General features: G+C 44.1%; 1 protein-coding gene across 1 annotated transcript in view; it reads right to left on the reverse strand.

The window, feature by feature from the left end:
* Window positions 1–3,736: 3,736 nt before the first annotated feature.
* Window positions 3,737–12,851, reverse strand: part of LOC124571027 (sodium- and chloride-dependent glycine transporter 1-like) — a 282,388-nt gene continuing 273,273 nt past the window's right edge. Inside the window, exons 11-12 of the mRNA XM_047131108.1 lie at window positions 6,969–7,124; window positions 3,737–3,937 (exon numbers count right to left, since the gene is read on the reverse strand). Coding sequence (XP_046987064.1) covers window positions 3,737–3,937; window positions 6,969–7,124 — 357 coding nt within the window. The remainder of the gene's footprint in view (window positions 3,938–6,968; window positions 7,125–12,851) is intronic.

A 12,851-nucleotide genomic window follows, 5' to 3' on the forward strand; every position in this document is an offset into this window, starting at 1 on the left:
CAGCAGCTATTGTATAAATAATACGCGGAAGTAACAATGACTCACGAAAATGGATTGTTTAGACTTTCATGTTTAAACACACTTATTACATTATTAGTCAACTAAACCACACAACATAACAATATTGTGCAACGCAAAATTTGATACCGTATGACATAATAGACTAAAAGTAATCAAAATATGCCAGTTTTTTAATGTTCATATCTCCAGTATCACCCTTTCCAACAAAATGAGATGTTACTGTGCAGTTTAAATTTACTGCGAATAAACCTCGCATTCATGATGAGATGTTAGCCATCTGCATTCAAACGACGACCAAACGTTTGTCGCCCTAGTTCTAAGTGAATCGACCTAATAAAAACCCTACAACGACACAAAAAGTTTCATTGCACTCTCTTAAGCATCCCTGTGCCCGTTCTATAATGAGACACACAGCTAGTACCCTACCAGCCAATCGCGCTCTAATTTCTGTTGGGATGCCGTACACCACTGACTTACTGACTTTATGCATCCCTTGGAGAGAAATCCACCCTGGATAAAAAACAGGCGATCGTGTTTTGTTTTTGAAGATAGCTTTTCCATATTCGGTTCAGAATCACAAGCAGCTTACCAACACGTGCCATCTTTGCATTACCTGTACCGCCTGAAATATTCATTTCCAAAGGTTAATTACTTACAGTTTAGGACTGTCTGCTGTGCATACGATTTCAACACAAAATTTATAAGTCACTCTGTGTTTCCTTCCATATTTTGGCCTATTTTGAACTTTTGCTTCGTCACTAATGCCTCCAATAGGTTATCCTCTAAACCTCCTTCAGTCTTCCAGTGCTATAGATGTATGCTGAGGTGCACCAATATATGATCAAAAATATACTAAGTATTAATATACCTTTGTGTACCTGATGTACTTCGTTTATAGTGACTTGATGTGTCTTGTTATTCTGTACAGTACGTATTTAGCAATTTCAAGTACTATGTTTGTGAAGAATTGTTTGGAAAAATATTTGTACAAATACAAAGACTAGATATTCTGTATTTAAAAATAAATAGTTTTATTTATTTACATTATATATTTCATATCCATTCACTTGAAATTTAAATGGAGTCATACAACAGAGATCTGCACGACATCTTGCATACTACTCACAATATACCAGATGCAAACAAACTCTTTTTCACTTAATTGAAGATTTAATTCAACTGACAAAGATTTCTACACACTCGGAGTAAACAGAACCTCCGAGAAGGAATGTACGCGTCGAAGTCGAAAACAGAATAGTTACACATTAAATAGTTTAAAGGCAGTTGGGTAGAATGTTTCAGAATAGTATCCATAACAGGGTATCCCACTCAAACATCCCTAATTTCAAGAACCCAGGAGAGAAAAAAAACAGTAAATACGACAATGAAAAATGCACCACATTGTAGAGCCTCTCAAAGAATTTATATTCCCACGTCAGAAGTGCCAAGTATCGTCGCCAGAGTGCAGTTTGGTTGCATGAAGTGAAAATGGCGACTCCACAGCAGCGCGCGCAAGCAGTAGTGTGGTTTGCAGAAACAAAATCGCCGATTCTGTGCAAAGAAATTATCGTTGTGTGTATAAATGTGATCCACCTGATGTGAAAACAATTAAGGAATGGTATAGGAAGTTTCTGGCAACAAGAAGTGTTCTGAAACATTCTGGCGGTGCATGTTACGGAAATTCAGAAGGGACTGTGGAAGGTATCAGACAAATGTTTCTCAGAAGCCCACATAAGTCAATTCCTCAACCATCTAGGCAACCTGATGTTCCTCGATCAACATTGCAGCGTGTAGTTCAGCAGTGTCTTCGTATGTGTGCTTACAACGTGCAAATTCTGCAACATCTGACGCCGAACGACAAACCACATCGTCAACAATTTGCTGCGGATATGCTGCAGCCTATTGATACGGATGCCAGCTTCCTGGAAAGATGTTTATTCTGAGATGAGGCAACCTTTCATACATCAGGAAGGGTAAATAGGCGTAATGTTCAGATCTGGGGTTCGCAAAATGCGCACGTTGTCATTGAACATGTTTGTGATAGCCCTAAACTAAACGTCTGGCGTGGGCTAATGCACGACAGGATTGTTGGACTGTTCTTCTTTGCAGAACAAACAGTGAATGGGGCAGTGTATCTGGACATATTGGAGCGGTTTGTGTACCCTCAGCTACAATACTTGCAACCCAAAATCATTTTTCAACAAGATGGAGGTCCGTTGCATTTGTCAATGGCTGTTCGCAAGTTCCTGGATAGGAAATTTCCCACTCGTTGGATCGGACGTGGACGACTCATTGCCTGGCCACCAAGTTCACCCGAAATTACTCCGCTTGATTTCTTCATGTGGGGATTCGAGAAGGACCGCGTGCATGCGACCAAAGTGGACGATTTTCCTATGTTGCGACATCGTATCACTAATGCGATTGCAGCAATAACGTAGGAAATGTTACAAAGAACTTGACAAGAAATTGAATATATACTCGATATTCCTCGTGCTGCAAATGGTTCACATGTAGAGATGTATTGATGATAAATAAATAAATTCTTTGAGATGCTGTACAATGTGGTGCATTTTTCACTGCGGTATCTACTGTGCGTTTTTTCCCTCGGTCTTTGAAATCAAGCAGGTTTGAGTGCGACACCCTGTACCATCTGTCGAAACTTTGGTGACATTATGTAGGTAAGACTATAATGTATTAAAGGGCACAGAAGTCCTATGCCAAAAGTCTGTGAGTTAATAAGTTTACATAGGTATATGGTTGTGAAACTTATTTACTTGACAAGTAATTTCTGTTTCACTGATTATCGTTTACTTTCATAATGCAATTCGATATATTAAAATGAGCCAATTTTTACGTGTATAACAGACATTTACGTTGACAGAAATTGCGAGTTCTGTAATTCATTAGGATTTGATTCGTGATATCAGGAAGTTACTTCCTCTCGACAAACACACACACACACACACCTCCTTCTCTTGCTCCCTCTTTCTCCCTTCCTTCCCCTCTTCCATCTCTCTCCTTTGTGTGTGCGTATGCGTGTGTCACTGCGCCTGTGTACAGAATATGTGTAAGGGAGGCTGAAATGTTTCAAGTAGTTTACTGAATTACGTTTTCGTTGTGAGGCATTACTTTACCTTTGACATGGTTCATCCACCCCCCCCCCCCCCCCCCCCCCCCGTCGTTGGCACAGACATTTTTTTACCTCGCTGGGCGCCATTGAAAATTACACTTTGCTTCAGAACCAAATGCTGTCTGAAAAGAGGGACGAAACTCTCATGATTTAATTGTAACGAATACCAGGGTGCTCTGTAGGAAAGATTTATAAGATGTGAAAACATACATAAGTCCAGTATTTTAATTTCGTAGTTTCGAAGATACTTTTAGTGGCGAGAAGTTCACGTTTCAGCATCCCCATGATATCACGGTACATATATTAAGTGAGAGAGGAACTGGTCTTGAGAGATCAGTTAAGGCCACGTCCACTGCCTTAATAATCGAAGTCTGACGTGAGCATCTCGATAAGCGTCTAGTTAATGCCTTCGTCTTACTTCCCGAGACGTAACAAGTGACTAGGTATATTATTGTCTGCCGCAGACTCAAAGATATAAGTTCGGTCGACGGTCCAGTAGTCAGTGTCCGGAGACTGGAAGTGGAATTTCTGCGTAACGGATGAGTGACGGCTGTGGTGAGGCAACGGCAGGAGCAGGTATGGAGCTCAGGGCTCCTTGTTGAAGGCGTAGTTCTCGTAGGCGGAGTAGCTGGAGGCGGAGCCGGAGTGCTGCGAGCAGGTGTCGGGCGGCGAGGCGGCGTCTGCACCGGCCCCCGGCGGCGGCGTCGTCGACGTGGAGCTGGGGGTGGGCAGCAGCTTGCCCCCGGGGCCCCAGCGCTGAGTGGGCCGGAACAGCGCCGCTCCCCTCTGCGAACAGGCGACCAGAATGTCAAACGCGGCCAGCAACCAACGGGCTCTCCCGGTAAGCACCCGCGGGCTCTGCCGCCGCCGCTTCGTCGTCATCACCGGCTGCTCCGTACAACAACGCTGCCCTGGGGGACTCATGAAAGGAAGCAAGAAGCAACGAACTCCCCACGTAGCGCGTAGGGGGCGGCGGAAAGAGCGCACGCTGCGAAATTTTTTCATCAGCGCCAAACCTGCAGCCCTGTAACGCTACACGTGAAACAGCCTTTTTTTTTACTTCGGACTACACAGGACTCTACTTGTAACATCCTTACGAAAACAAAAAATAAAATAAAAACATCTGCATTTGCAAGGTTCCATGGCCTAAAATTTTATGTGTTACCAGTTGACAAACCCGAAAAATGGTTCAAATGGCTCTGAGCACTATGGGACTTAACTTCTGAGGTCATCAGTCCCCTAGAACTTAAAACTACTTAAACCTAACTAACCTAAGGTCATCACACACATCCATGCCCGAGGCAGGATTCGAACCTGCAACCGTAGCGGTCGCGCGGTTCGACTGTGGCGCCTAGAACCGCTCGGCCACCCCGACCGGCCCTTATATGACAATCCCGAGTTTGGCTGAATATTTTGATCATTTTCCATTCGAAAGAAAAACAAAAATTGAACCGTGTTTGTAGTTAGGTATCGAGAAAGTTTAATTTCCATGTACTCTTGAAAACACCACTGAAAATATGAATCAGTCGTACAAAGAAATATGCATAACATACAAGAGCATAAGTGCAGTATTCAAACCAAAAAACATGATGCCGGACAGTTTCTGTACGCTCGGCGCAGCTGCTTTGCGTGAGTACAACCCGATTTTGTAGACGTCTCTATGGCAACGTCTCTTCACAGCACTATAGAGGGCTATTGTTGGCGCCTACAGCCGTTTCCACTTCGCAGGTGAAAACTGTCAATAGCGCTGCCAGGTGTCGGGAATTTCCTTAATCTGACTCGACTGTACGAGCTTCTTAGTAGTAAAGATTAAATGTATTAAAACCTCATACACGACGCGGCAATCTTTTACGCATCTCAGTGTTAATGATGTCATATCTCTTGGGCTATTTGTCGTGCAATGGTTTATATCTGTAGGTACATTCAGCAGCATACGTGGATACTGTCTGCGAAATATCTTGCGAATAGATTTGAAAAATATGTAAAAATCTGCCAACCGGTTGCATAGGTTTTCTATATACCTTGAGCAGGTGACTTCATCAGAAGGTAAGGTAATTACATGAAGAACATATCGTCAAAGATGTACAGTGATTCAACAGCTGAGTTGCTAAAGTCTACATTAAAATATAAGACATAATGTTCTTCAAAAAGTCAAACATTAAAACATAAGTAACACCGGTGTGGTCTGAGGAGAGTTAGTAGTAAAGGAGTTGCGAATTTAAACCTCGAGCATGATTCCGCAGTTCACGAACTCAGTGTTTATGACGTCATATCTCCTGATCTATGTGTCTTACAATGACACATTTTTGTAGGTACATTCAGCGGCATATGTTGATACTGTGCGCAAAATGTGTTGCGAATAAACTAAATAGAAAAGAAGTAACAAATCTGAACGTCATTCACAATCGGGCAGTTTTTCACGCAGCTCATTCTTCATGACATCATATCTCCTGACCTATGTTAGAATAGGTGGTTCTTACCGCCACAGCGATTGTTCCCTGACCTTAAGGGATATGTGTGCAAAGTTTGACTGAATAATCACTTCAATGGTTTAAGGTTTAGGAGGAGATGTGGACAACACACATACACACACACACACACACACACACACACACACACACACACACACACACACACAGAAACATGCACACATATTTAGAATGTGTGTGGATTCGTTACACAGTGAAAGGCTATAAAATGTAAACAGCCTACTGCTATGACAACACAGTCTTATGCTACGAAGTCCTTGAACCAAAAATTTTCGATTAACTAGCTCGTCAAATTCGAATAAAATCCGAAACGGTGTCAGGGACTAAGACATAGTTAACCACCTGATAAAAGTGGCGTACTTTTGAAGCACAGCAATGCGTGGTAGTGACTCACAGATTGGAAAGACGCAACAGAAGAGAATCGTAGCGTTTGAGATGTGGTGGTGCAGAAAAAATTTGGATGATTGTACAACACTGAAAGAGACGGTAATGAAAGACTTTTAATACAGTTTTATGCCATGGATTTCAAAAAAGCATTTTGGAACTCAGAAATGATTCTTTCCACTGATTTCATGGGATTTCTTACAACCACGCTCCGCAAAGTTCGAATATCTCTGCCCGGCAGTACAAGAGGTCTGCCCAGTCCTGATTCCACTGTGGTTTCCACTTCACGACCACATCTGCAATCCACTCGAGCAGGATGTCCTTATGTAAGGCGGTTAACAATTTTTTGCAACTCCTTAGCAGTTCAATTGTCTGATAATTTCATTTTGGCCCCCGAACGTTCGCTACTTTATAAAAACGCTGTAATGTAAGTTTTATGAGACAGACGCTGTCATTTTCAGAATCGATAGACTTCGAATCGTGGTTGCACTGTTATGCTGCAGACCGCATTCTAAAGTTAAAAATGTGATCCTTTCTGACGTGATGGTGTCATTACTTGTCTGTACACTATCTGATCAGAAATAACAGATTCCGATTGTCATTTCTGTAGTTCTGAGTTCATCCAAATATGTTCAGCCATTAGGTACGTATGAATTTCACTGAATATTACTGTTGTTCCTCAAAATATTTGTAGTGGTAATATATGATAAGCTTTCTGTTCGACCTGTAACTAAAACAATGTCACTGTTACAAACTAAAAACTATGTAAAACGAAGTGTGGTTACGTAACTCGAAGGTGACTCGCAAACTCATAAACACTGAAACACGCTGTAACACGAACACGGGGGCAGCGTTCACCAGTTATAAATTTAGCCTATCGTCGAAGTCGAGAAGCGTTGAGTACAGAAAGCAGAGCAGCAGCAGACGGCCGGCGGTGAACCCACCTCTTTGCTGAGTGTGACGCGGTAGACGGCGAAAACGGGCATCGGCACGATGGCGGAGGTGCCGATCAGGATTCCCATCACGTTCACCCAGTCGGGGAACACGTAGTCGCCGTAGTAGGGCGCCTCGTAGTTGTACATCGTGAAGCCGAACACCGCCTGCAAACACAGAGACGAGGCCGTGGAGCTCATCCCGTTCCACAGGGCGGGCGATCGCCGACTGCCGGCCGCACTCCTCGCTCCACACGCAGCGCACGTTTTACAAGAAGGTGCTCGTGGATGACTGCGCGGTGCACGTTTTGCGAACACGCAGCGCAAGCAACGGGTAAATAGGTGCAGTTATTGAATTCATGTTGCCTTTCTTCTTTTTTTTTTGGGGGGGGGGGGGGGGTAACCTGCAGGGATATTAGACTGGGGAGGAACCTTGTAACCTCGTGTTACGTCATTATTCAGTAGTGACTTCTCCTTGATCTTACTGGCAGGCATGAAAGGACAGGCGTGCTTCATTATTATTATTTCCAATGTATTATCAAATATTGAGCTGGAAACTGGTTTTCGTCCTATCCAACTGAAAAGATGTAACCGTTGCATTCATAAACTAAGGGAGTGCGCACAGTGAGACGGCATCTTCAGAATGAAGACGAATCGGTACAGATGTACACTCCTGGAAATTGAAATAAGAACACCGTGAATTCATTGTCCCAGGAAGGGGAAACTTTATTGACACATTCCTGGGGTCAGATACATCACATGATCACACTGACAGAACCACAGGCACATAGACACAGGCAACAGAGCATGCACAATGTCAGCACTAGTACAGTGTATATCCACCTTTCGCAGCAATGCAGGCTGCTATTCTCCCATGGAGACGATCGTAGAGATGCTGGATGTAGTCCTGTGGAACGGCTTGCCATGCCATTTCCACCTGGCGCCTCAGTTGGACCAGCGTTCGTGCTGGACTTGCAGACCGCGTGAGACGACGCTTCATCCAGTCCCAAACATGCTCAATGGGGGACAGATCTTGCTGGCCAGGGTAGTTGACTTACACCTTCTAGAGCACGTTGGGTGGCACGGGATACATGCGGACGTGCATTGTCCTGTTGGAACAGCAAGTTCCCTTGCCGGTCTAGGAATGGTAGAACGATGGGTTCGATCACGGTTTGGATGTACCGTGCACTATTCAGTGTCCCCTCGACGATCACCAGTGGTGTACGGCCAGTGTAGGAGATCGCTCCCCACACCATGATGCCGGGTGTTGGCCCTGTGTGCCTCGGTCGTATGCAGTCCTGATTGTGGCGCTCACCTGCACGGCGCCAAACACGCATACGACCATCATTGGCACCAAGGCAGAAGCGACTCTCATCGCTGACGACGACACGTCTCCATTCGTCCCTCCATTCACGCCTGTCGCGACACCACTGGAGGCGGGCTGCACGATGTTGGGGCGTGAGCGGAAGACGGCCTAACGGTGTGCGGGACTGTAGCCCAGCTTCATGGAGACGGTTGCGAATGGTCCTCGCCGATACCCCAGGAGCAACAGTGTCCCTAATTTGCTGGGAAGTGGCGGTGCGGTCCCCTACGGCACTGCGTAGGATCCTACGGTCTTGGCGTGCATCCGTGCGTCGCTGCGGTCCGGTCCCAGGCCGACGGGCACGTGCACCTTCCGCCGACCACTGGCGACAACATCGATGTACTGTGGAGACCTCACGCCCCACGCGTTGAGCAATTCGGCGGTACGTCCACCCGGCCTCCCGCATGCCCACTATACGCCCTCGCTCAAAGTCCGTCAGCTGCACATACGGTTCACGTCCACGCTGTCGCGGTATGCTACCAGTGTTAAAGACTGCGATGGAGCTCCGTATGCCACGGCAAACTGGCTGACACTGACGGCGGCGGTGCACAAATGCTGCGCAGCTAGCGCCATTCGACGGCCAACACCGCGGTTCCTGGTGTGTCCGCTGTGCCGTGCGTGTGATCATTGCTTGTACAGCCCTCTCGCAGTGTCCGGAGCAAGTATGGTGGGTCTGACACACCGGTGTCAATGTGTTCTTTTTTCCATTTCCAGGAGTGTATTTCAGGACCTATTCGGCCTGATCGCCTTCTTATTCTTGTTGGATACAAATGATGTGGCATCATACCCAAAAAAAAAAGTATTACACCCTTTTAGAAGTTCCCGATACACTCAAGATTTATAGCTGCAACAGTGCTTATGGACTACATGAAATGATTACATTTACCCGATCAAGAGCACAAGCGGTCCTCAGGTATTAGCTGTCGACCCATGCTGAAACACCCGTATTAGCACATGACGTAGCCTCCACGGGCGGCAATGCAGGCGCTGACTCTGGCATTCTGTCGATAGTACGGATGGCGAATACTGTCCTGGGATAAGTCATGCCACACCTGCTCCACCTGTTCACGTACTTCTGTAACAGCTACTGGTTGACTCCCTTCTAGTCCCATCATATCTCTCGTGTGCTCCATTGGAGACAAGTTAGAATATGCTGCTGGCCGAGAAAGTTGCCACACGTCTTCCAGAGCACGTTGAGTTTCTTTGGTAGTGTGTGGGCAAGTATCATCCTGTCGGAACAACGTATGACCTTTCTGTTGCCAGAACGGCAAAAGAATGGGTCTAACGACATTCTGCACGTACCGAGCGCTGGTTAGCGTCCCCTCCAGAAACATCAGAGGTAAACAAGAGTTGTAGGTTATCGTACCCCAGGCCTGTGGTAAAGACAGTGTCTCTTGGACGAGTGTACTCTACTAACAGCGCTCAGCAGGTCTACGTCGTACGAGCAAACAACCATTACTTGTCTGCTGACAGAATCTGCTATCATCGCTGAAGACCATCTTTGCAAGTGATCCTCTGACGGCACTAGTCGAACCGTTCACGTCGATACTGCGGCGTGAGTTGAAGACGGGATAGAAATGTACGTGCCCGTAATCCCACTGCTAATAACAGTTCGCAGAATTCTTCTTGACACAACTGGTCTCACAAATTCTCTTATCTATGCTCTGGTAACCGTACAATCTGCCACTGCTGCCATTACAATACGACGATCCTGGAGGGCGTCTGTGCTGGTCGGATGTCCAGAATTTCGTCTACGATGTGATCACTGACGCCAGCATCGTTGCCCAGATGACGCAGCACGTCCAATTCGTGTGACAATTCTCCGAAAGGACCATCCCGCCGCTCGGAAGGTCAAAATTTGACCCCTTTCAAACCCGCTTGATTGACTGTAGGAAGCAGAGAGAATTTCTGTGGCATGGTTGCCTACTTGCTTCACACCTCTGTACCACACTTGTAAGCTGGATACGTCATTTTGATTTTTTTAAGTTACCGTCATGCACGTCACGCACAAAACATGTTACTTTACTGTTACAGAATCTTTAGTCTTTCAGTTGCACAGTCTTTCCCTTGCGCAGTCTGGTACATTCTTAGTTCGAGTGTGGCAGATGATGGACGTTTTCAGTAGTGCTCTGTTGACTTGTGCTCGTATATGTTGGGTGAAGAAAGATTTATCGTAAAGGACAGCAAGGATGAATATGATGTGTATATCTGAAGGTTAAAAGAATATAAATTTTGAAAAATGTTATTATTTTTGAAAAGAAGTCTGAACTAAGACTGCGGCACTGCGCAACTAGTTTATCGGAATGATTATTGTCAGCTAGTTAATTAGCTCAGAGAAAGAACACCCCACTTCAATGAGTCATTCATTAAGATATCAACTGACTAAGGTGTTTGGCTTTTATAGAAATTCTTTGTTAACATTGTACCCTTCTTAAATTATTGTTCACTTTGTTATGAATACTGTTGTTCAGACAAATGTTATGAGTGGGGATCACAGGAACTTTTACTCTGTCTTTTGGGTACGTTCTTGTTTCTAAAATCATTGTCTTGGAATATCATTTCACAGAAAAAGTTACTCTCCCATCCAACTGTTTAAAGATGAATTACCATGACTCTTTACCACCTTGCGCTATGTGGTAAGCAACAGTTTTAATATTGTTTGGAAATTTTATTTGCTGTTGTGCTTTCGAGAAATCTAGAACAATGTTGTCAAGAGCCGAGGTACGTGGAAATTTTGGTTAGGTCCAGATAGTTGTTGTACTTCATTTGCACATTTAATATAAGGACAAGTTGTATTCACACGTTACAGTTCAACTGAAATTAGTTTCTGTGTTGTCAAAGGTCAGCATACGAGTTTAAGTTGGGACACAATTTGTGGGTACATAGTTTTGACAATACGTAGATTTTTTATAAATTGGTGGGGGAGGTAAATTTTGGCTAAGTTTCATGCAGAAACATATAGTGGGGAGATTACACACTGAGCCTTCCGGTTGTGAGTATTCCCCATTAAAGCGCAGACACAGATGACGGACGCTCTGGTAGCTGTGCCATTACGCTATGTGTTGGAGGACGACGTTGCAACCATTGTCACTACATCTATTGTCCCCTAGGTGGCATACGCCATCATCGGATCAAAATCAGCGTCGTCCTCCCATGGGTACTAAATCTTTTCAGGCGCTGTACATCCAAAGGGCAGAAGCACATCCCTTTGCTGCTGATGGAAGTATTATAATCAAGCCTAAAGGAGTAACCATAACACTAATGAAGGTAAATAATATTTTGTTTAAAATTAACAACGGGTTCTCTGCAAATTGAGTTTAGATAAAACGCGATATATGCAATTCAGTACCGCACTTAGTCTGACCACAATGTCTGAAATAATTAATGAGGGCAAAACGTCAAATGGAACAGAATATTCTGAACGACTAGTTTTTTTACATTGATAACTTGAACTGAGAGTCACATGTTACAGATCTTAAAAGTCCAATTTTTGAATTACAGACAATATCAGATTTTGGAGATGAAAATTTCCACAAGCTGACTTACTGTTCCTATTGTCATAATGTTTTACAGCAAAATATTCTGAGGTAACTCGTGATTGAGGGAAAAATTTTTGTGGGGAAGGATTGTGTATTAATAATAATAATGTGTGGTGTCCACCCTAGTAGACCTTGTACACAGCTCTTCAAATTAATACCTGTTACAGCCTTAGTGTACATTTACTTTTTCGTGGAGTTGATCGTTAACAATCAGAGTCCAAAAAACAGATACATTCATAAATACAGGATGACCCGTAACTCCAGCGACAAACTTACTGAGGTGATAGTATGGACTAAAACAGGACGGGAATGTCTAGTGAACATGGGCCTTAAAATGCATACCCTGAGCGCTATGAGTTACTGTGAGGCGCATCTCTTCTACCGAACAAGTGCTCATAGTTCATAAGTTACGGACATTAGAGCACATGTTTACTGTATATTTTTTCTTGTATAGTCCTCAATACCTTCTCCCAAAATATTGAACGCAGAGGTCTTTCAATAGAACATATGTATTTCACGTTATCTAAGATGAATAAGTACTTAGAGCCCTTAGGGTATGTTTTTAGGGCCCATGTTTAGTAGACATTTGTTTCGTTTTGCTCAGTACTACATCCTCAAGACGTTCGTCGGTGGTGTTATGGTTCACCCCGTATCAAGCTAAAAGGAGAAATATTTTACACGGGCCAGCCGAATTAGTGTGGCACAGGAAGTGAGGTATTCAACCATGAAAGATCTTCTGCTCAGTGAGGTAAGAATTTTAATAAATAATAAAATTAACTTCCAACTCAAATCGAAATCATAACTGCTCAACGGTTGTTTCTACTCCATAGAATAATTTCTGAATGTTTAGTAGCATGGTCCACCAGACATTCAGATAACTAACAAACGGTTAGACAGTAACCCAGTGAGAGGAGATTCTTTGAAAAAAATCAATAGCAAACGTGAAGTCATATATTACACAGAGTCTTAAAAGGTTTCTGGATGAGCTAGGAA

This window comes from Schistocerca americana, chromosome 1, assembly GCF_021461395.2.
Source record: "Schistocerca americana isolate TAMUIC-IGC-003095 chromosome 1, iqSchAmer2.1, whole genome shotgun sequence".
Classification (NCBI taxonomy): domain Eukaryota; kingdom Metazoa; phylum Arthropoda; class Insecta; order Orthoptera; family Acrididae; genus Schistocerca; species Schistocerca americana.